The sequence below is a fragment of the Diabrotica virgifera genome, chromosome 7 (assembly GCF_917563875.1).
Source record: "Diabrotica virgifera virgifera chromosome 7, PGI_DIABVI_V3a".
NCBI lineage: Eukaryota > Metazoa > Arthropoda > Insecta > Coleoptera > Chrysomelidae > Diabrotica > Diabrotica virgifera.
In genome coordinates this window covers 151,126,941-151,152,199 of record NC_065449.1, presented here as the reverse complement: position 1 = coordinate 151,152,199, position 25,259 = coordinate 151,126,941, and the positions used below count along the sequence as shown (strand labels likewise).

General features: G+C 34.5%; 2 protein-coding genes across 2 annotated transcripts in view; one reads left to right on the top strand and one right to left on the bottom strand.

Annotated features, from left to right (window-relative positions):
• LOC114330100 (uncharacterized) overlaps positions 1-25,259 on the top strand; it is a 314,241-nt gene that overhangs the window by 267,604 nt on the left and 21,378 nt on the right. The window lies entirely within an intron of this gene.
• The window catches only part of LOC114330099 (B2 protein-like), a 111,722-nt gene continuing 87,556 nt past the window's right edge, over positions 1,094-25,259 (bottom strand). Inside the window, exon 2 of the mRNA XM_050656445.1 lies at positions 1,094-1,564. Within this exon, the coding sequence (XP_050512402.1) occupies positions 1,205-1,558 (354 nt within the window). The 5' untranslated portion in view covers positions 1,559-1,564 and the 3' untranslated portion in view covers positions 1,094-1,204. The remainder of the gene's footprint in view (positions 1,565-25,259) is intronic.

Below are 25,259 nucleotides of genomic sequence, written 5' to 3'. Positions count from 1 at the left end.
GCGTTCACTTTGAATTCATTGCGAAAACTGATGCGTCGTCAGATGTGTGGACAGGCGTCGGACGGTCGCACTGAAACCCTTTGATCTGTCGTCGAAAAACCAACGACAATCGGATGCCTTGCAGACGCATCTGCTGACGTGATACATAAACAACATACCACCAACAGACGACCAAATTACCCCATCTACACATCTGCGGATGCATACGCGGATGTCGTCCGCGAACACGTCTGCCGATGTGAAGAGGAGGCATTACACTCAAATTCAACTTGTCGCCATATTACATTTTTGTTTATGCTTAAAAACAAAATATCGATGGTGAAAGTTCCCAACCTCCTATGTCAATTTGTGGATATTTTGTTTTGTTACCCTAAATTAAAGAAAAATATGTATTTTTACTATATACAGCTGCTATGTCGATATTTCATTAATTGGTTTATAGATGGCCTACATGAATTAACGACATAGGTGCTTGTAAACAGTCAAAATACATATTTCTTTTTAATGTTAGGGCAACAAAACAAAATATCCAAAAATTGACATAGGAGTTTGGGAACTTTCACCATTGATATGTAGATAGTGTTATTTTATGACCGATTAGTAGCGGAGGGATTATTAAATAACTTTGATATTATTTTAAATATTATGCGTTATGTGCAGAAATCAAATATTCAGTGTAATGTATCTTTTTATGTGCCAGCTTATGATCAAATTCGATGTTTTCGAAAGTCATGGCGCTATCAACAACATCAGTATTTTGTAAACAGTATTTGTACTTAGTACCGCTGACAACCGGTATCAAAAGTAACCGTTACAGTCCGCACTGACTTTCCTGTCTCTATATTTGCCACAGCGACAGCCAACGGTTGGGTTCAATACGCGCTCCGCTAGAAAAATAAATGGCGCATAAATGGCGCCGGCGCAGGTTGTGTCTCGGTTGTGTTCAATTTGCACCAGGCCTAAATGCTGGTTGCATAATATAATATTATTGGATAAAACTTTCTATTCAGTAGAGGTATTTTTGCAGGAGGTGCCATGGTAGTCAATTTTTTTGTGTGTAATAATGCGTGTTGATAGGATTTTAAAAATAAAATTTTAAAGATTTAAATCTTTTATTATACATAGTACACTTTTAGTAAAAAACGTTTTGAAGCCAATTGTTTCACCGTTCGACTATTTAAACTTTATCAAACGGCATGAAAACCTAAAATTTCTTAATAGCATCCTTCGGAGCTTTATCATATAAACACTTAATACTTTTGAAAGCAGTTTCTTCAGCGGCCGCTTCCTTAATAACACATTCCTTCATAAGCTCTTCTGTTTTCTTAGGATCGTTCGTAAATTGATTAATTCTCTCTCTAATTGCGGCTTCATCTATATCCCCATTTTCTTTTTGAAGGCCAATTTTTTTATTCATGCAAAGAAATTGTTGCTTGAGTTTAGGATCATCAGTGAACTCTCCTTGTTGAAGTTTTATAATCAGTTCCAAGTCTGCTCCGCTTTCTTCCATGCAAGATCTTCCAATCTCTATCACTTTTGCTTTGATCTCTGGAGTCATTTCATTCTAAAAGAAAAATAATTTTATTCAAACTAATTCGATATCATCGTGTACAGGCGTACAGGAATACGGACAAATAACCCCTGGACAAATATTCCCGGACAAAAAATCCCCACAAATAATTACTCCTGGACAAAAAATCACCAGACAAAAGATCCCCGCAAAAATCCCCACAAATAATCCCCAGACAAATAATACCCGGACAAAAAATCCCCCCAAAACATTTTAAGTTGTGAGATAAAAAGAAATGAAACTAGTGGAGGTGGAAAGTTTAGCAATAACAACATATAAATTTACATTCTATTTATTGTTTCCCACCTTTAGACGTATCAAAGGAGTATATCTACTAAAACCGTCACTGTCACAGTGGCAGTTTCCAAATTCGTCCGATACGTCTAAAGGTGGGAAACAATAAATAGAATGTAAATTTATATGTTTTTATCGCTAAATTTCTCACCTCAACTAGTTTCATTTCTTTTTACCTCACAACTTAATATGTTGTCCATCGTCTGTTGTCATAGACGTATAGGACGAGTTTGGAAACTGCCATTGTGACAGTGACGGTTGTAGTTGATATACTCCTCTGATAGTCTCAAGGTGAGAAACAATAAATAAATGTAAATTTATAGATTTTATCGATAAATTTTTCAACTCTACTAGTTTCATTTCTTTTTTATCTCACAACTTAATATTATGTTGTCCATCTTTTGCGTTATTTTGCCGGTTATTAACGCGCTCATCACTGTATACTCACAAAAAATTTCGGACAAAAAATCCCCAAGAAAGATTTGCTGCCGAATAGTCTCAAAAGTTTCACCGTGAACGCAATCGACGCAAATGTTTTTCAGGCTCAGTGCATGATAGTATGGAAATCGCCATGAAACTGCTTTTCGGCACGAAAATAATTATTAGGTAGCAATTAAGATCAATCATGAATTGTAATTTCGATTACCAAATTTCTAACTTCAATTTTCTATTAAAACTGGTTTTTCCTAGTACAAATTCATGCCGAAAACATCAAAATTTTGGACTGGCTAAGAGAAATGAATTAAGGCTGTGGGAATCATGTTCTAATTATTAACTTAAATCTTTTTCTCACTCTGCTTTGGATAACTCTGTTCAAAACATTGCCTATAGGCGAGAAAGTAAAGCATTATACCTCTTTTTTTAATTTGTTTTCAAATACAATCTGTTACATCACAAAAAAAGTAACACTAAGCATTTTTGTTGAACGAACAAATGTGAGAGGAGTTTTAGTCCAATGACTATCAAACCCTAGTAGGTTTGTTACTAATAACTACACTAAGTCACTTATTTTCACTTATAACCTTAAAACACTTTGAAACACTTATGTTCTAAATGGCAAGTCAAGAGGAGTTCTAATTTTCAGTCTATTTAGTTGTGTAGAGTTGTCCAATAAATTCACTGTTAATTCGTTGGGGTGCTTTTCCAGTCGTTTGAAATATTTATCACTGCATTTGATGATCATCTACTTCACTGTCTCGATCTTCAAGTCCCTGTAAATGTCTGCATTTGGAATGAACCACGGTGCATTTATGATAGCACGAAGAACCTTGGATTGAAACCGCTCCAGTATTGCTAGGTTGCTGTCTGCTGCAGTTTCCCACAGTTCAATCCCGTATGTCCACATGGGCCGGATGATTGCTTTATACACTAATATTTTGTTAGATAGAGATAAGGTGGATTTTCGGCCGAGTAACCAGTAGTGTTTTTTGTATTTTATTCCTAATTGTACCTATATCACACCACATCCAATGGGAAAAGGTCATGGTGGAACTGCGTTAATCATTAGAAGTAATATAAAACATCACGAAATAAATAAAATATGTGAAATAAATATTCAAGCAACCTCGATATCCGTAGAACTTAGCAAGGGACATAATATAACGATGTCAGTTGCGTATTGTCCCCCAGGTAAAATAATTAAAGAGGAACATTTCTCTAGTTATTTCAATGGGCTTTGCCATCATTTCATTGTAGCCGGTGATTTTAATGCAAAACATACAAGTTCGGGTTCAAGATTGATAACAACACGCGGAAGAGAACTTATTAAAAGCTTAAACGACAATAATTTGACTCCAATTTCTACTGGACAAACAACCTACTCATCGACTTTGCTATCGTAAAAGGAATTAGTAGTGACTTTTTAAATATTAAACCATCCTTTGACCTTTCCTCGGACCATTCTCCCATATTTATTGATGTGATGGAACATGTATGCAGTACAAATAAACACCCCTCCCTTTCAAATCATAAAACAAATTGGGGTCTATTCAGACTTAACATCCAAAATGCAATTAATTTAAATCTTCCTCTGAAAACAATTGAAAATATTGAGGAAGCAGTCCATCACCTTACAACAATCATACAACAGGCAGCTTGGAGCGCAACTCCAGATCTAAATCAGAGGAATAACTATGCACCATATCCACACCATATAAAAATCCTAATCAACCAAAAGAGAAAACTAAGAAAACAGTGGCAAACTTCCAGATCTCCTGGGGACAAAACTCAACTTAATAGGGCTACTCGCATTCTTAAAAGAGAACTACATAAATACAAAGATCAAGGCATAAATGAATTTCTGGAAGGTCTTACTGCGACGGATGACACAAATTACTCTATTTGGAAACTCTCAAAAAAACTTAAACATCAGATCAAGCATGATGGACCCATTAGAAAGGAAGATGGTGATTGGGCCAAGGCAGATGACGACAAAGCCCAAGCTTTCGCTAATCATCTCAGGCAAGTTTTTCAACCTCATCCCAGAATTGTCCCTACGGAAGAAGAAGAATTCATTCACAAGAGCTTAGAGGTACCCTACCAGATGTCACCTCCGATTGAAAATATCAAAATAAATGAAATTAAAGATTTAGTTAAAAGTCTTAATATCAAAAAAGCTCCAGGGTATGATTTAATATCGGGAAAAATCTGCAAAAACTTACCTGAAGAAGGACTTCGGTTGGTTATGTACATATTCAACGCTATAATAAAGTTAGGCTATTTTCCGTTTCAATGGAAAATGGCACAAATTATTCTAATACCGAAACCAAATAAAGATCCGCACGAACTACCATCTTATCGTCCAATCAGTTTGCTTCCCATTATATCTAAGATATTTGAAAGGTTACTCCTTCAAAGAATGAATCCTATAATCGAGAGAAAAAAGTTGATACCGGAGTACCAGTTTGGATTCAGGCAACAACATGGAACAATTGAGCAGGTACATAGGGTTGCCAAGGTAGCAAGAGATGCAACTGAAAAGAAAGAATACTGCACTGCAGCCTTTTTGGATGTCTCACAAGCATTTGATAAGGTATGGCATGATGGGCTGCTATCTAAAATAAAAACTCATTTTCCCCATCCTATTTATACACTTCTGAGATCCTATCTTACCAATCGATACTTCCAGGTTAGACATAATGAAGCAGTATCAAACATAACTCCAATTCTATCAGGAGTACCCCAGGGCAGTATATTGGGACCAACTTTACACTTACTCTACACAGCAGATATTCCCACAACAGCAAACAGCACAATTGCTACATACGCAGATGATACTGTTATAATGGCCTCTAGCTCGGTTCCAGTTACAGCGTGCCAAAATTTACAACATCATTTAAATGGTTTAGAGAAATGGTTACAACTGTGGCGAGTTAAAGTAAATGGCAGCAAATCTGCACATATAACATTCACTTTATGCAGGGAAAGTGTACCATCTGTGCATATAAACAATACCATCATACCCACAAGAAATGATGTTAAATACTTAGGAATACATTTTGACAGCCGACTAAATTGGGGAAAGCACATCTGGAAAAAACGACTACAACTAGGAATAATATACAGGAAAATGTATTGGTTCATGAACAAAAACTCCAAATTAAGTCTATACAATAAATTATTATTGTATAAGTATATCCTAAAGCCAGTTTGGACTTACGGTATTCAGATATGGGGTACAGCATCTAATTCCCATTTACTGAAACTTCAGCGTTTTCAATCAAAAGTCTTGAGACATATTACCAACGCTCCGTGGTATGTGCCTAATTATGTTATACATCGAGACCTTCAGATCCAAAACATTAAAGACACCGTTGTCTCACTCAGTGGAACCTACAAAAATAGACTACTGAAGCATCCAAATACGCTTGCGCAAGACCTACTTAAGCGACCCAGGAGAGGAAGACTAAAACGCCGTGACCCATTAGACCTTTCTGTACATGTAATTACTGAAACGTAGACTATATAATTTAATGTGTGTGTATTTTAACTATTGATGTTTTTTTTATATGTTCGTAAAATATGTTTTTGTAAATTGTTATTTAGATCTCAGATATTTTTATCAGAAATGTATCGCAAAGGATTTTCATCACTGGATGGATTTCCACTATGTTAATGTGATAAACCTATTGCTTATTGTTTTTTTTTTAATTGTAAAAACAGATTGCAGTAAATAAAGGATGTTTAAAAAAAATTCCTAATTGCTTCATCTTCGTCCAGATGTGTGTTCTCCATGTTAGCCCCTTGTCAAGGTGTAAGCCGAGATATTTTACAGTATCATTTTTAGAAATATTCTTGTTATGCATTAGGATATTCGGTGTTTCTTTGTGACATTTAGTGAATACTACGTTAATTGATTTTGCTTCGTTGATTTTTATCTTCCATTTCTTAGCCCATATTTCAACTAGATGTACGTTTTGTTGCAATATTTCAGCTGCCTGTATGGGATCTGGGTTTTTTACCAGAATTGCAGTGTCATCTGCGAATGTTGCGATTGTAGATTCTTCTCCAGTTGGGAAATCAGCTGTAAAGATTGTGTAGAGAATTGGTACCAAGACGCTGCCTTGCGGGACCCCAGCATTTATGTTGTGAATTTCAGACACACTTTCTTCGTATCTTGTGTAAAATAGCCTTTCTTCGAGATATGATTTTAGTATTGTATATAGCGGCTAAGAGATTTCTTTCTTCAGTTTGAGTAACAATCCTGGATGCCAGACCTTGTCAAATGCTTGACTTACATCCAGGAAAATGGCATTGACATAGCTCTTTTATTGGAAGGCTGATTCTATCTTTTCTACCACCCTATGCACTTGTTCAGTTGTGCCGTGGTTTTTGGCAAAAACCGAACTGATGATTTGGTATAATATTGTTTGTCTGTATATAAATAATTAGCCTACTTGCAATGATTTTCTCTGCAACTTTGGACATAATTGGTAATAAGCTAATGGGTCGGTAGGATGTAATCTTATGTGGAGGTTTTCCTGGTTTTGGAATCGTTATGATTTCTGCTAACTTCCATTGTGCAGGAAAGTAGCCTGTTCTTAGTATCGAGTTAATGATCTGTGTTAAACTTACTATTCCTTTTCTAGGTATGTTATTTAATATGTTGGCCGTTAACAGATCATGTCCAGGCGACTTCTTTTTATTGAGGTCTTTTATTAGACCTTTTACTTCATTAGGAGTTGCCCATTTGGGTGGTAGATTCATTTGATTAGGATTATCTAAATATCCATAGATGTCGTCATTTTCATTGGCTCTGTTTGTTAGTGGCTGAAATACCTTTTCTAGATGTTTTGCGAAAGCGTCTGCTTTTTCCTGATCTGTCTTATTATACATCTAACTTTTAAAGTAAGACAGATAGTTATGAAACCTTATTGGCATGAGGGACAAATGAAAATTGCATTGTTTTAGGCAAAAAATGCGTTTTCCAAAGTGCATATCAAACTGTTCAACAAATGAATATTCACAACTCGGAAAATAATCATGGTAATAATTCAATTTTTATACGGGGGGTTTTTGAGGTCGCTGAACAGGAATATCGTGTCGGCGAAGCTGGTGCCCAGTATCTACGTCGTTTCCTAGAGTTTTATGGAAATTTATTATGAAAATAGTTAAAATGTATTATATTGGAGATTTTGAGATCGCTGAACACAAAAATTGCATCGAAGGTGCTGTACGAGGTACCTGGTGCACGGTATCTACGTCATCTCCTCTAGTTTTATGGACATTTGTTATGAAAATCGTTTAAACTTGTTATCTCGAGGTTTTTGAGGTCGCTGAACACAAATATCAGATCGAGGGAGCTGTAAGAGGTACGTGGTGTCCGGTATCTACGTCGTTTCCTGGAGTTTTATGGAAGTTCATTATGATCTTTTTCTTCTTGATGTGCCTATCCGTGACGAATGTTGGTGATCATCATGGCAATCTTCACTTTATCTGCAGCAACACGGAAAAGCTGCACAGATATTGTGTTGAACCAGGTTCTGAGGTTCTTTAACCAGGATGTTCTTTTTCTTCCTGGACCTCGCTTTCAAATTTTTTTTTGTTGCAGGATGGCTTGTAGGAGGGCATATCTGGATTTATTTCGCATAATGTGTCCAAAGTATTCCAACTTTCGAGATTTGATAGTGGTTAGTACTTCTCGATTCTTCCCCATTCTTCTAAGAACCTCCTCATTTGTGACCCGATCAGTCTATGGGATTTTAAGAATTCTCCGATATAGCCACATCTCAAATGCTCCCAATTTTCGGCACATATCCTCGTTCAAGGTCCATGATTCAACACCATAAAAAAGGACAGAGAAGACGTAACATCTCAGCATTCTTACTTTTATAGCAAGAGAAAGGTTGTGGCTCTTGAAAAACGCCCCCATACGGTTGAAGATTGATCTAGCTTTTCCGATGCGCGCTCTTATTTCTTGGTAATTGGTCCATTCTTCATTTATTATGGTGCCGAGGTAGTTGTAGTGCCTCACTCTTTCTACATTGGTTTGGTTGATATAGAGTTGATCTTCTGATATCTTTTTCTCGCTGACGATCATAAATTTTGTTTTCTTTACGTTTATATTGAGTCCATTTTGTTGACTGTAATACGTGATTTTGTCCATGAGGACTTGTAGGTCTTCTAGATTGTCAGCAAATACTAAGGTGTAATCTGCATACCTGATATTATTTAGCCGGTACCCATTTAGAAGAATACCTTTTTCAGTTTCGTGCAAAGCTTCGATAAATATTCTTTCAGAGTAAAGATTGAAAATTAGGGGGGACAAAATGCAGCCTTGCCTCACTCCACGCATGATTTTGACATATTCGGTGAGTTCACCTTCAACTCTGCGGTTTGCAGTCTGATTCCAGTAAAGGTTTCTAATTATTTTCAGATTTTGGTTATTAATTCCTGCTTCTTGACTTCAGCCATTCTGTTGGTATTTGTCCAGAGTTGTATATGTTGTTGAATATCCCTGTGATTATTGCTACTGATTCGTTGTCCATCAGTTTGAGTAGTTCTGCTTGTATATTATCGAAACCTGCTGCTTTGCCATTCTTTAGCTGTGTTATGGCAGAATAAACTTCCTGCTGTAATTTTCTTGGTCCATCATATACCTCTTCTTCTAGCTCAAAGGTGTTATCTCTTTGGTCTTCAAATAGTTTTTCTAGATATTCTTTCCACGTTCAAATTTTGCTCTGTGTATCTAAGATGAGGTTTCCGTCAGAATCGGTTAGATTTATGAAAATAGTTGAAATTTATGATCTCATGGTTTTTGAGGTCGCTGGACAGGAATATTGCATCAACGATGCTGTACGAGGTACCTGGTTCCCGGTATTTACATCGTAAAAATAAATAAATACATAAAATTTCCGCAGGCCACGTAGATAAAAGGCATCAGTTACCTCGTACAGCATCGTCGAAGCAATATTCGTTTTCAGCGACCCCAAAACCGTCGGGATAACAACTTTTAACGATATTCATAAAAAATTTCGGGCCGGGCACCAGCTACCATTTACAGCTTCGCCAATCCGATATTCGTCTTCAGCGACCTCAAAAACCCAGAGATAATAAATTTCAACTCTTTTCATAACGAATTTTCATCAAACTCCAGGAGATGACTTACATGCCGGGCACCAGATATCTCGTACAGCATTGCCACAGCAATTTTCGTATTCAGCGGCCTCAAAAATCTCGGGATAATAAGTTTCAATAACTTTCATAATGAATTTCCTTAAAACTCCAGGAGACGATGTTAATACCGGGCACCAGATACCTCTTACAGATTCACCGACCAGATTTAACTCATTTCTATGATTAGTTTCCGAGTTGTGAATTTTTATTTTTTTTTAACACTTCAAGATGCACTTTGGAAATAGTTATTTTCCTAACTAGTGCGAAAAGTGATACTTTCACGCACGAGACTGACGTTGACCCGAACGACGCGATAGCGGAGTTCGGGCAAGCAGTCGAGTGCGGGGAAGACACTTTCCGCATGAGTTAGGAACAATATTTTTTCTAGGGCCGTACGTTTGAAAAAAAGCCACAAAAAATAGAGTTATATCAATTTTTATTTAGGAGTGAAAATACACAAATTAATTCTTTGACAAGGTTGTCAAAACCAAACTTTCAATATAATGGGTTACCACGACGACTATATTGGTTTCCATGACGGCGATTCAAAAAACCATTGTAATTGTCTACTGATCTGACTTTTAAATATTATGTCAAAATAATTTTATTTCATTGAATTATCAGTAGTAATTGCACAAGAGCTCTGAAATTATTGAATTTTTCCCGAGTGACACTTTGACAGTTTTAATTTCACGAACCGAAGGCGAGTGAAATTATGTCAGTGTCACGAGTGAAAAAATTCTATATTAATTTCAAAGCTCGAGTGCAATTTGTTGCGATTATTTCATGAATAAAACTGTTCAAAACCAAAATTTTATTGTAAATTATTTATGTAAGTACCATTAAACACACAGTTTTTATAAATATTTGACGATTTAAAGTAATCACTTTTATAATTTTTAAAACATTAATTGTCATTAATGTCACTGAATGTATTTTTTCGTAGCAACGGAGGGCATCTGACGGAATATACTTAACGACGGGATATTAGCAAAAATTATCACCTTAATTTGCATTTCTGTAGCTTTCTATTGGTCAGAATCTCCTATGAATGAAATAATCAGTAGTAATTTCACAAGAACTCTAAAATTATTGAATTTTTCCCGAGTGTCACTTTGACAGTTTTAATTTCACGAGCCGAAGGTGAGTGAATTTATTTCAAAGTGTCACGAGGGCAAAAATTCTATATTAATTTTAGAGATCGAGTGCAATTTGTTGCGATTATTTCATGAATAAAACTGTTCAAAACCAAAATTCTATTGTAATTTATTTATGTAAGTACAAATTAGTACAATTAAACACACAGTTGTTATAAATATTTCACGGTTGAAAGCCACCACTTTTATAATTTTTAAAATATTAATTGTCATTAATGTCACTGAATGTATTTTTTCGTAGCAACGAAGGGCATCTGACGTAATATACTTAACGACGGGCAATTATCAAAAATTATCGATTTAATTTAGATTTCTGTAGCTTTATATTGGTCAGAATCTCCTATGAATGAAATAATCAGTAGTAATTGCACAAGAGCTCTAAAATTATTGAATTTTTCCCGAGTGACACTTTGACAGGTTTAGTTTCACGAGCCGAAGGCGAGTGAAATTATGTCAAAGTGTCACGAGGGCAAAAATTCTATATTAATTTTAGAGATCGAGTGCAATTTGTTGCGATTATTTCATGAATAAAACTGTTCAAAACCAAAATTTTATTGTAATTTATTTATGTAAGTACAAATTAGTACTGTTAAACACACAGTTCATATAAAATATTTTACCGTTGAAAGTCATCACTTTTATAATTTTTAAAACATTAATTGTCATTAATGTCACTGAATGTATTTTTTCGTAGCAACGAATGGCATCTGACGTAATATACTTGACGACGGGATATTATCAAAAATTATCACCTTAATTTGCATTTCTGTAGCTTTCTATTGGTCAGAATCTCCTATGAATGAAATAATCGCGCTAATTTCATTAAAACATGAACACGATAAGATAAATTTGAAATAAATGAGTAAATAATATCTAAATATTAGTTTATTGCATGTATTATAATATATTATAATGACATATTACAAGGTATTTTACTTTCCCGCACGCCACGGCCTTGCGGAAAAATTTACTTTTACGCACGCCGTGCGGGAATGTGCAACTTTCGGAAACAAAATGCGTGCGGGAAAGTGGCTCTTTTAGCACGGCTGTAGAAAAATGAACTTTTTGCCTGCAACAATACAATTTTCATTCGTCCCTCATGCCAATAGGTCAATGTTTTTCAAAAGTTTTCCCGAATCGAATGCAAAAGGTTTCATAACGATCCGTCTTACTTTAAAAAAGTTAGAGGTTTATGCGATTTTAGTGCTTTATACAGGGTGTTCAGAAACTCTACCGACAAACGAAGACAGGAGATTCCTCATATAATTTTAAGACATTTTAACATAATTCATCTAGTCCGAAAATACTTCCTAAGGGAGCTAGAGCTCTTTGAAGATGGCGTTTTGTAATTAGTTTTTCTTAATTATCTCCAGAAAGCTTCTATTTAGAAAAACGAAAATTAGTACATGTGTTTACCTTCCAGAGGTAAATCGATTTCATCCATTGTAAATTTCTAGTACCGGTCATAGGCGTCTGTTTTGAGCAGGGCAACGGTTATTTTATCGCATAATTTTTTTATCTTTGACTTTTAAGCATTTCTGATGCTGTATTATTAAATTGTGAAGTATTCTAGTACTAAAAGGTATTCTTAATTTAAGTCGGTAGGACACACCGTTTTCTAGAAAAATCGATTTGAGAATTTTTCGTTTTATGAATTTGAAAAAAAATTAAAAAATATTTTCAACAAAAAAAAAACGGTGTATTTTACCAACTTAAAGCAAGAGTAGCTTTAAGTACTAGAATACCTCATAAGTTAATAATCTAAAGCCAAAATTCTTAAAAATTAAATACAAATAAGTTATGCGATAAAATAACCGTTGACCTGCCCAAAACGGACGCATATGACCGCTACTAGAAATTCGCAATTAATGAAATCGATTCATCTCTGGGATATAAATCAACGTACCAGTTTTCCTTTTTCTAAATAGTTTTTTTTTTGGAAATTCAAAAAACGAAAAATTTTCAAATCAATTTTTCTAGGAAACGGTGTATTCTACCGACTTAAAGTAGGTGTACCATTTAGTGCTAGAATTCCTTACAATTTAGTAATCCAAAAATGCTTAAAAGTTAAAGACATAAAAGTTATGCGATAAAATAATCGTTGCCCTACCCAAAACGGACGCCTATGACCGACACTAGAAATACACAATAAATGTAATCGATTTATCTCTGGAAGATAAATATGCGTACCAATTTTCATTTTTCTAAATAAAAGCGTTCTGGAGTTATTTAAGAAAAATTAATTACAAGACGCCATCTTCTAAGGGCTCTAGCTCGCTTAGGAAGCATTTTCGGACTAAATGAATTGGACTAAAATGTCTTCAAATTATCTGAGGAATCTCCTGTCTTCGTTTGTCGGTAGAGTTTCTGGACACCCTGTATACCTACTCGCCTACTATTCGTGATGATAACTTCTGGCCCTGAAAAGAATAATTTTGATTGTAATGCAAAAAACCTGTTACTTTTTATGTAAATTTTACGTCAAAAATATTTAGTCTTTAGTTTTAATTCAAAGCAACATTTCAAAAACCTGATTCAAAAGCTTTCAAAACCTATGTCAAAAACTTTGTCAAAAACCTGGTCCGCGTTTTCATAACATAGCGTTACATTTGTAACAGCGCAAAAATTTTTCATTGATGCATACAGATCCTCAATAAAATTACGTTTTTTAAAAACCGGATATCGAATAGTAATGCCCATAAATTCTATTCCTCATATTTTTCACGATTTTTGAAAAAATTCACACTCTTTTTTCATTTTAAATTTGAAATTTTTGGCTTGAATGCGTACTAGGGAAAACCAGTTGAAATAGGAAATTTGAATTCGAAATTTGGTTATCGAAATTACAAATCATGCTTAATATTAATTTCTATTCATTATTTTCGTGCCGAAAAGCAGTTTCATGGCGATTGCTGTAGTCCCATGCACTGAGGCTGAAAAACATTTGTGTCGATTTCGTTCACGACAAACTTTTGAGAACTATTCGGCAGCAAATAATATTTCTTGCGAGATTTTTTGTCCGGAATTTTTTGGGTGGATATTTTGTCCAAAAAAATTTGTGGGGATTATTTGACCGGAATTTTTTACGGGGATTTTTTTGTCCAGGGATTATCCTAGGTTCGGCGTATAACAGATAAAATATTAGAAAATATCCAGTAGCAACTATCTGCCTAGATATTACTTAAAACATAAAACAGGAAAGTGTCGTTAACTTTAAAACTACTGGCTGAAAAATGTTAGTAGGGGTTCATAGCATAGACAACTATGGCTACAGGATAACTAGTGGTGTTAAAAGAAATACTTAAGAGGCTACAGTAGTGATCAACAAGTAGCAACAAACGCGTTCCAAGATTGCGGCTCTAATTTTGAATATTTTGTCGAGATATTTGGCACACATATTCGTAATATAATAAAAAATGGCGGTACAGAGCCCAATTCCAGAAATATGTTAGTACGTGGAAATTACTCTATAACTAAATAAAATATTGAAAAAGGAGCCTGTACCGCCATTAAGAAGAAAAAAAAAACTTTCTTCAAATAAACTTTTTTATCCCATGCCTATATTTTGTGTAATCTTGGAACTACTAAAATTTTTTATTTCTAACAAGAAGTCGAATATATTATTACTAAATAACTAATTAGGCAACATAGAGAAATTATCAGTAGTAAGTGCACAAGAGCTCTGAAATTATTGAATTTTTCCCGAGTGACACTTTGACAGTTTTAATTTCACGAGCCGAAGGCGAGTGAAATTATGTCAAAGTGTCACGAGAGCAAAAATTCTATATTAATTTCAGAGGTCGAGTGCAATTTGTTGCGATTATTTCATGAATAAAACTGTTCAAAACCAAAATTTTATTGTAATTTATTTATGTAAGTACCATTAAACACACAGTTTTTATAAATATTTGATGATTGAAAGTCATCACTTTTAAAACTTTAAAACATTAATTGTCATTAATGTCACTGAATGTATTTTTTCGTAGCAACGAAGGGCATCTGACGTAATATACTTAACGACGGGAGATTATCAAAAATTATCGATTTAATTCAGATTTCTGTAGCTTTCTATTGGTCAGAAACTCCTATAAATGAAATAATCACTGTCATTTTGACAAACCTGCCTCAGATTTTCTCTAATCTGTTCTGTCATCTTTATGGATATCTGTTCAGTGCAGTAGTGTGTTAGTTTGAGGATTCGTTTTTGTTGTTTCATAAGAAAGTAGCGTTTATTGATAGTTAATTTATTATATATTTGTTGTTGTTGTATAAGTTGTTGGCCTCTTTGAAAGAATAGATTGTTGTTAATTGTGAGTTTTAGTTATATGTAGGTAGGCAAGTATATTTTACGTAAAAATATTTCGAATTCTAATGCGAGTATATAAAGTTTTAGGATGATTTTTTATTATAAAAATATTATCAATAGTTTAACAAAATGGAAAAAGTAAATCAAACGAAAAATAAAGTGAAACCTTCCAAGAAAAAGTCCATTAAAAACCGTGCCAAAATTATGCCAAAATCGAAATTTCTTTCGCGTCACAACAAAAAATGATTATTTATTGTTTTATTATTAGATATTTCATGCAAATGCCTTTCTAAATATCTATCTTAACATAAAATTTTCACCCATTTTGGTTTATTTTTATAAATATCTATTTATTAATAATAAAATCGTTTTCTATTACTTCCATTTAGCGCCACTATGATATTGTCAAAATATTAATCTTAGATAATGTCAAAGATTACCACTGTTGCCAAAGTTTATGATACTATCTCCCGATGTTATATTCTGTTGCTACCTGTTGATCGCTACTGTTTACTCGCAGACACAATATATTAATCAGTATATTCTGTATTTACAAAGATTATTTTAATCATAACCGTAATAAAATATTAAATAATACCGTGACTGTTAAATAAAAAAATATTGTTAATGTTAATCAAAACCCCTCCATGGCTCCGGTGGTCTAGATCAAGCCTACTTCTCGATTCAACGGTTGTGAGTTCGAATCGCGGCTGAGTAGGAAGTTTTTCTTTATTAAAAAATTGGCTAAACAAAAATATTTTCTATCCTTGTGGAGCCAGAGGGATCGCAGATATTCAGAATCAATAAGCATCCCTTTGTAAAGATAACGAAGTCTTTCTTACTAAGTAACAAGGCATTTACTCAACACACAGACTTACACACTACTTCTCCAAGTTAGTGATAAACTAACTAACGACTTATACGAGACAATGACTAATATGTTAAAATTTGTAAAAACTGTCCAATAGATTTAGTATCCACAATCATAATAAACCCAAACAAACAACAATAACAATGTTAATCACTGTTGATAACCTATGTCAAAAGTTTTTGAAGAAAAAATACATTGTCAAACTTACATTATCATTTTTTAAATATTAAAAAAGTTATGGCGCACAAACTGGATATCTGAAGTTATGTTTAGCCTACAACTTCGATGGTTGTCAAAATGTGAAATTGTAAATTTGTGTAGAGGTCAAAATGACGCATTTTCAACCATTCATGAAATCATAGCTGGATGCGAATAAGGTATATCGTTTTATGTAAATCTTTCGAAAAGTGGATCATTTTGGTCCCATTATGAGACACCCTGAATACTTGAATAAAATGTACATTTGAAAACAAACCCACACCAACAAATATCTATTTAAATTTGCAGTCCAACTATAACATAATTATCAAGAAAAGAAGCCTAAAGCACCTACTCTAATTAAAATGAATTCCAGGAAGAAGCAAACCTGCTAACAAAGGTTTTGATCCAAAACGACTACCCGTTGTCATTATTTATTAACAAGGAATTCCATAGGATTGGAGAGAAAACAACAAAACAGGACAAGCAATCCATAGACACAAGAAGAAATGATGAAAGATGACAACAATACCATAGTATGTTGCTAAAGGACTTATTATAAAAATTAAGAAGGATAGGAAGCAAGTACATTACAACAACGTTGAAAAGAACCAACATTCTGAGATCCATTCCAAAATCAAACCCAACAATACACAAGAAAGATCCAAAAACTGTATCTACAAAATCTTCTTCTTCTTCTTCTTCTTCTTCTTCTTCTTCTTCTTCTTCTTCTTCTTCTTCTTCTTCTTCTTCTTCTTCTTAGCCTTCTATCGCCTACGTTTGGACATACGCCTCTTCCTTCCATCGGTCTCTATCTTGAGCAACATATTTCCAATTTGATCCGGCTACTCTTTTAATATCATCAACCCACCTTATATGTGGTCTTCCTCTTGGTCGTTTATTTTGGTAAGGTCTCCAATCTTATATTGTTGCATTCCAACGTTGGTCTTTTTGTCTGGTAGTGTGGCCTGCGAAGGTCCATTGAAGTTTGGCAACTTTTGTTGTTATGTCCTCGACTTTTGTTTTTGATCTTACCCAGTGGTTCCTCTTCTTATCTGACAGTCGTATACCTAACATTGCTCTTTCCTTTGCTCTTTCTGTTGATGGTGATACTTGTTGATGTTTTATCTACAAAATACCATGTGAATACAACAACTGCTACGTGGAGAAACTGCAAGACTATCAAGTGTCAGGGTAAACGAGCATGAAGCATACGTCAAGATCAAGATCAGTGACTTCGAGAAATCTCAGATATGCAAACATACCTGGAACAAGGAGCACAGAGTATAATGGAAGGATGCATCAATAATCATCAAAGAAACAGACATGAAAAAAAGAAAAGTCAAAGAAGCAGCCCTCATCCTACTTTAAAAATAAAAATGTCTAGCAAACCAATCAGCAGAATGCAATAGATTTTGGTTACTAAAGTTACCACTAAAGTTACAATACTAAAGTTACAATACTAAAGTTAAAACAAGGACATTGTAACAACTAGCTGATGATTTTCTGTTGGAGTGAATGAAAAGGGAGTGGTAAACTCCAACAGAAGTAGTAAAAAGAAGAAGATCTACTTAATGTAGCCAAAGGACAAAAATGTGTGGCTTCTCCGTTGAAGAAGCTGGAGTAACTAAAATACAACTTTGTAGTAGTATTTGTATGGAAGGATGCCAAGACAAAGAATATCGAATTGATACAGGACTAGAGATGAGAAATCATTAATAGATAGATATAACTTGAATGGCTAGCTAAATATGTATGAGAAGGGCCACTTGACACTCAAGGAAGGATTCGGCCAATTTGCACGGCTATTTTTGGCCAGACAATAGATTAAAGGAAGTGACAATGATGGCTCGAAAAGAAGATATGAAGATAATGTTCAGAAAATAGATAGAGTAAATATAATAATATACTGAAAATAGAATGAATTTTTGGGCGCCAGAAGAAGGATAACTAGGTTAACGCTCTTCCAGGTATTCTACGCTGCTATAGAGTATGTTAAATTTGTAGTACAAGTATGTGAAAAGTTATTAAAGATTATTAAATTATAAAATATACTACTAAAAATAAAGGAGTAATAAGAAAAAAAAAATCACAATAAATGTATATTTATTGAATGTAACTACTAGATCTTTTTAACAATCTCTGAGTTAGGACAAGTAACTAGTGTGTAACTCTAACATGACAGGAAAAAGTGATACTAGTGAAAGTCAATTACAAAATCATCATACAACTATGATCTAAGAATACTCTTTATAAGGTTAGAAAAACTGACTACGGGTACCTCTAATACAGGAAGTACAACTTACAACTAGGTTAGTAGAACCCTCACCAAATAATAATTGTACGTTTATAATACGTACACCTTAATTAAATACTACCTGATACTATATATAACATATAAATACCTCACTGTGAGTGGGACAGGCACAAGCCTTATTGAATAAATAAACCTACGAGTGGATACACAGATCCTTTTCCTAACTCGTGGTTTATAATAGTAATAATAACAAGTGAAACCAAAAACTAATCTGAGGGATTAGAATCCAGAAGTTCATATGAATTTAATAAATTAAAGTTAAAGTTAAATAAAGTTAATAAGTTAAAGTTAAGTAAAGTTAATAAGTTCAAGTTAAATAAAGTTAATAATTACAATTTTGACTAATATGTGAAGTTAATTTTTAAAAATTTAATTAAACATATACTAAAATAATGGAATGAGTTTAAATAATTATACAAAAGTGGAACACAGCCTAAAAATAATCAAGATAAGAGTACCGACTACTATTATCAGGGAAAATATCTGAGCTCAGAAATTTATACCTTTATAGATTGCAGAGTGTTGGGGAACGCTATCAATTAAATATTATGTTGTAAAGAAAAAAAAACCTATAAAAAATATAAAGCAGGAAAAATGTGTGTGCAATTGAACTATAAAAAAAAAATGTACTAAATATCACAAAACCAGTCTGTCTTTAATAAGAGCACAGTAAATGTTCCCAAACAAACCACTCTTTCCTAATCTTGAAGTTGATGTAATGAGCACCCAAGGGTGCTAACTCTCGCTAGCAGCTGTCCTGCTGGAGGTACAGGAGAGGAAGACTGGTAGAAAGCAGCTGAAGGTACTCAAAAAAAAGAAAATGTGGAAATAATCCAGGCTGGTCGCCTATTGATTGTTTCTCTCTGTGTGGTCTGGCCTTGGTGTTGTTGTAGGGTGGCTTTAAGATTTCATGGTAGGTGCTAAAAAAAAACACAGTGTGGTGTTACTACCAATCTACCAATGTCAAAAAAAAAAGAAGCAAGAGATACGAGGAGGTGTTTTTATTCCTATGGGAATAAGAAGAAATAGGTCATTAAGTCCAAAACTTGAATGACTAGACAGCTTGACCTTTTATCAGGTTGCTATCAGATGACCTTGGTCAAATAACACAAGTAATTTCCAATTGAAATACAAAATATAATTACTGTGAAAGAATATTTTATTATAATATATACACCGGTATATAGATATATTATACAAGGATGAAATATAGTAAGACTAAGCGATGGATACTTATTTGATCATCGTTCAAAAGATAGGAGTTCTGTAGACTTGAAAGGAATATAAAAAATGGAGTTTAAATTAGCTCTATTTTCCAACTGGAAGCACAAATTAACAACGAATATTGAATTATCTCTAGATGAGTTTGATCCATGAAAATAAAACATAAAAACCATGAAAATAGACTATGTGAAACTTAGTTAGCAAATGTCAAGGACTTCCAAAATGGCTGAATAAAATACTTAATAAAATGTGTATTTACCGGGGTAGAACTCATTGGATATAGTATGCTCTAAAATTCTTCAAATCCACTGCTGCTGGATAACTTCACTATACTTTTATTCTAATATTTAATCAATTTGGAACTGAGAATTAGAGGTGAATAATTGAGTCTAATGACCCCGCACACTACGATTCAGACCGAACACTCGAGAAACAATGGCAATCCAAGGCTCACGTTCACAGCTGAATCCTTCGTACCCCTCTACTAAGCATTGGCTGTCAAAGTGGGGAAACCAATGTTGCCACGTTTTAAATGTGACGTCATCAAGCATTTAAAAATTCTGAGATGGGTTTAAGTTCTATTTGAATAAACATTGAAAGAAAATAATTCTGAAAATAATTAAATAATATTTTGGATAGTTAAATAATATCTTCCCATCAATAATCGATTCTATAAGGGGCGGAACGTCACATTCCCTTTCAACCACCAGAAAAAAAAATTTTATTTAAAAAAAATTTTTTTTTTTTTTTTTTTCAAAATATTAAACTAGAGTAGTAGTGCTTAGTGTATCATTCCCCGTTGATTCGCAAGATTACAAATAATCACCACTAATAATCAAGGGAAAGTAGGATGGTCACTGCAGCAAATAACGGAAATTGCAAAATATGACCCGAAGTCCTAGTAAAAGTGCTAAAGATGAGACATAATTTATAATGACAAATAAGTGTCGAATTGGCAGTAAATCCAAAGTTGAACTATCCATGGACATCAGATTTATAAGGAGTATATCCAAGGACGAACAACCAGGCAAAGGTGAGAGCCAATTCATACCATAACGCAAGTACATATACTAAAGTCACCAATGAAATCAATAACTATAATAAGTGAAGAATCAAACACTCAATCCTAAATTGGACTAGCAATGGACACCAGATTCGTAATAGCATATCCAGAGAAGAACAACTAGGAATATTTATAGAATAATTTTCACCAATACCAACTAATATAAATAGTGAACATACCAAAGGAATGCAAACACATTAACCAAAATAAATGTGGAATCAGACACTCAATCCAAAGTCAGACTATCAATGGACAACAGATTCACAAAAGCATATCCAATGAAGAACGACCAGGAAGATTTATGGACCAATTCACATCCATACTAAATCATATAAATAAATTAGGTTTACGTACACCCACATCCGGTAATACGAACCTATACAACCAAATAAACAAAATAAGTGAAGAATCGGACACTTAATCCAAAATCGGACTAGCAATGGACACCAGATTTATAGGAGCATATCCAAAGAAGAACGATCAGGAAGATTTATGGACCAATTCTCACTAATACTAAATAACTAACTAAATTAGCTCTAGATCTACCCTCATCCGGTAATATGAGCCTATCGAAACTAAATAGTAAAAATAAAGGATGAACTTATAAGTTCTATGACTCCATGGTAAATACAAAATATGACGGGAACGAGCTCCCAATCTTTCATAAGACTGTATATTCATGTGAACATACATAGGATTATCCAGGAGATATTCCTGAATCTAAGCAACAATTAATGCCTAAGGAAAGAAGAGGGAATCTACTAAAAAGAAAATCAATAATTTGTCCCAGTGGGTTAATCACTAACATTACGACTCTACGTCTATGGAAAGTCAAGCATCTATATACTATGAACTAAGAGACATAAAATAAGCAAACTAGACTTCCCTATTATCGTGTGAAAATGTGCCTGGAATATTTGGAACAATTGCACAAGAATGGTTAGGAAGTGTTGTACACCATTTCCCAACCAGAAATATTATCATGGATAAACATCTGCCTACTCTGACAAGAAAGACATGGATTACGAAATCGGATAGCAGTGATCAGTTGCTGAACTTCGAACCCACGTATTCACCAACTTTGAGCATTAACAGACTAGTTCATAAGAAGAAATATGAAGGACTCAAGAATTCATTTATAAATCAAAATTCCAAATTCATTCCAGAATCATCCTGTGGAGGAAGTAAGAATCCGAATTAATATAAAGTATTTAAGGTACCTGTGACAAATATCAATAAAGTAACCCAATAACAAATTAACAACCACAACTTCTTTCCAATATGGCAAATCCAATGACATGATATAAAAACAATAAAAAAAAATAATAGGTATGTAATCAAATATCCAAGATATAACACATAATCTAAGATATGGTAGTGTAACATAGCTCCATCTATATTAAGCAAGAATACTTGTATGAGCCCACACATCCAAATATCTTAATATATAATAATCAACAGCCCTTTTATTCTGAGAGGTTGAGTACAAACCTAAGAGTACAAGTGGAGGTTATTAACTTGGTAATACTACTGGCTGGATTAGTATTTGAGAATATTTGTCGATAATGACTCAAATGCAATCTATAATACAAAAAAATAATAATAAACTCATACAAGCGGTATTACACAAGAATTCGGTACCTAATAACTAATACGTGAGAAATCATCAAGCCATGCCGAAGGATAAAAATTGCTATGGTCAGGCATTATCTGGTGATTAACAATTTAAACTAAAATACTATACCATAATAAAACTAATTAAAGGCAAACACAGGAAGATATTAGCTTAAACAACCCTGTTAAGCTAATCTTCTTCCGATGAAGTTGAAGAATCCACATCGTCCATGGTGTTGTCAGGCAGTAAATCCTTTACATGAAATTGACCAATTCGCTTATTAGTCGAATTGTCCTTTAATTCATAAATCAAAGGAGATATTACCCTTGAGACAGTACATGGGACATATTTCTGGCAAAACTTTGCAGAAATGGCATCACCCTTATTGGATTTGACAAAATTGCGCTTTAAGACTCGATCACCAACAAAGAATCGCAGATCTCGTTTCCTCAAATTATAGTGCTGCTGGTTCCTTAGGTAAGAAGTTTTTAACTTCTTCCTAATGTCTGCGAAAATATGAGGTAACGTCTGGAGATCATCTAAGCGATGAAGTTTCTCAGATATTTGAGGAAGATTTTCGGAATTGTCTGAAATTACACCAAAATAATCACCTGATAAAGCCACATTCCTACCAAAATTCAAATATGCTGGAGAGCACTGGGTAACTTCATGGACAGAAGTCCTTATGGCTTGAGCTATGGAATGAATATATTGATCCCAAGCTCTGTGATCAGGGTAAGTATAGGACCTTAGAGCTGTGACAATACTGCGATTTACTCTCTCAGTATGATTTGCTTGTGGATGGTAGGCAGCATTATAAAAGGTCTTTTGAACCTTATATTTAGCTAGAAGATCTTTAAAGGCCTTCGATACAAACTGAGGACCGTTGTCACATGACACAATTTGAGGAACACCATACACCAAAAAGACTTGTTCCTCCAAATATTTTAAAATTGCTGGAGTTGTGGCCTGGCGAAGGGGACAAACTAAAGGAAATTTAGTGAAATAATCCACAACTACCAGGCAATAGGTATTACCCTTGTAACTCCGAGGATAAGGTCCAATGAGATCCATTGAGATCATCTGCCAAGGAAAATTTATGTTCCTGAAGGAACCCATAAGTCCAGCCTGTGGTAGGTTACTTGGTTTACAAGTAGCACAAACCATGCATTTAGAAATGTACCTTTTTATAGACTTCCGCATACCAGGCCAATAATATAATTCGGCAATACGGTGATAAGTCTTATAAAAACCAAAATGACCCGCCGAACTTCATCATGAAACATATGCAGAATATTTTCCCTATTTGGCGTAGGTACAACTATTTTCCACTCCGACATATTGGATAAGGACTCTATCGGACTTAAGATGTGTTTGTACAGAATATTATTCTCTACCTTAAAATCAGGATATTTTTGTGGGTCTTGAGTAACCCTATCAATCATATTCTGATACCACATATCAGGACTTAAAGAGGACAGATCTAGGACATTAATATCATGGACACGTGAAAGAGCATCTGCGACCACTACCCCGTTTGCCTTTCTATGGACAATCTTATATGAATAGGCAGCCAGTTTGCATATCCATCGAGAGAGCCTCTGTGAAGGGTTTTTCATACTATGAAGCCATACTAAGGAACTATGATCAGTAATTATAGTGAAATTACGACCTTCCAGATAATAACGAAAAGCTTCTAACCCATGGATGATAGCTAAGAGTTCTTTCTCCGTAGTTGAATAGTTTTTCTGGGCCTTGTTCAACTTCTTACTAGTGTACGCTATGGGGTGTTCGGAGCCATCTTTCAACTGAAATAATACGCCTCCAGAAGCTGTATTAGAGCAATCTGTCATTAGATAAAAATGCTCATCAAAATTAGGTGACATCATAACCGGAGCGCTCGTTAAAGCATCTTTAACGCGCCTAAAAGCTTCGTCAGCCTCAGGAGTCCAAGTAATGGTCTGTCCCTTTTTCCTGTTCTTCAAAAGATCAGTAAGAGGTGACAACAAAGTAGAGTAGGACGGTACAAATCGCCGATAATAGCCACACATTCCCAATATCCTACGGACTTGGGTGGTGGTCTTTGGTATAGGAAAATTTTTGATAGCAACTATTTTCTCAGGATCAGTCCTCAGCCCCTGGTTATCCACAACATAACCCAAGAACTTAAGACTAGGGCGACAAAACTGACATTTATCCAGATTGACCGTTAGATTAGCTTCCTTAAGACGTAAAAATAACTTATCTAAAATTTCCATATGAAGGGAAAAATCAGGAGTGACAACCAAAATATCGTCTAAATAATAGAAAACATAGGGCTCTAACGGTGGACCAATGACTAAATCCATCAGACGACACATTGTCTGAGGAGCAGAAACAAGACCGAAAGGCATGGTGACAAACTGGAATAATCCTTTACCACTGACAGCAAAAGCAGTATACTTCTTGCTCTCTTCACTCAGTGGGATCTGTAGGAAGGCCTTAGACAAATCAATAGAAGAGATGTATTTGGCATTCTGAAGTTTGCTCAAAATCACATCTATTCTGGGGATAGGATAAGCATCCCTGTTAGTTGTGATACTGTTTAGTTTTCGACCGTCAAAGCAGATCCTGAAGGATCCATCCTTCTTCTTCGTTAACCAGAGCGGAGAACAGTAGGACGATGTTGAAGGTTCTATGATATTTAAAGCAAGCATCGAATCTACTTCCTTTTCTAAATCTGCCTGCCAGGCTTGAGGTATGGGGTACTGATATAATCTGAAAGGAGTGGGATTTCCCACTTCGATAGTGTGAGAGATTAACGACGTACGACCTAGTTTGTCTTTTGAAGAAAGAGTAGTAAATTTAGAGATCATACTCTCTAATTGCCTTTGTTCAGAGCTTGATAAACTAGCAAAATCGTGAATAGCACTAAGGGTAGATAAATTAAATTCAGATATGGAAAAAGAAAAATCAGAACAACTTAAGGTACTATTGAAAGCATTGAAAAAGTCCATACCTAAAATTATAGAATTCTGCACGGAAGGAATA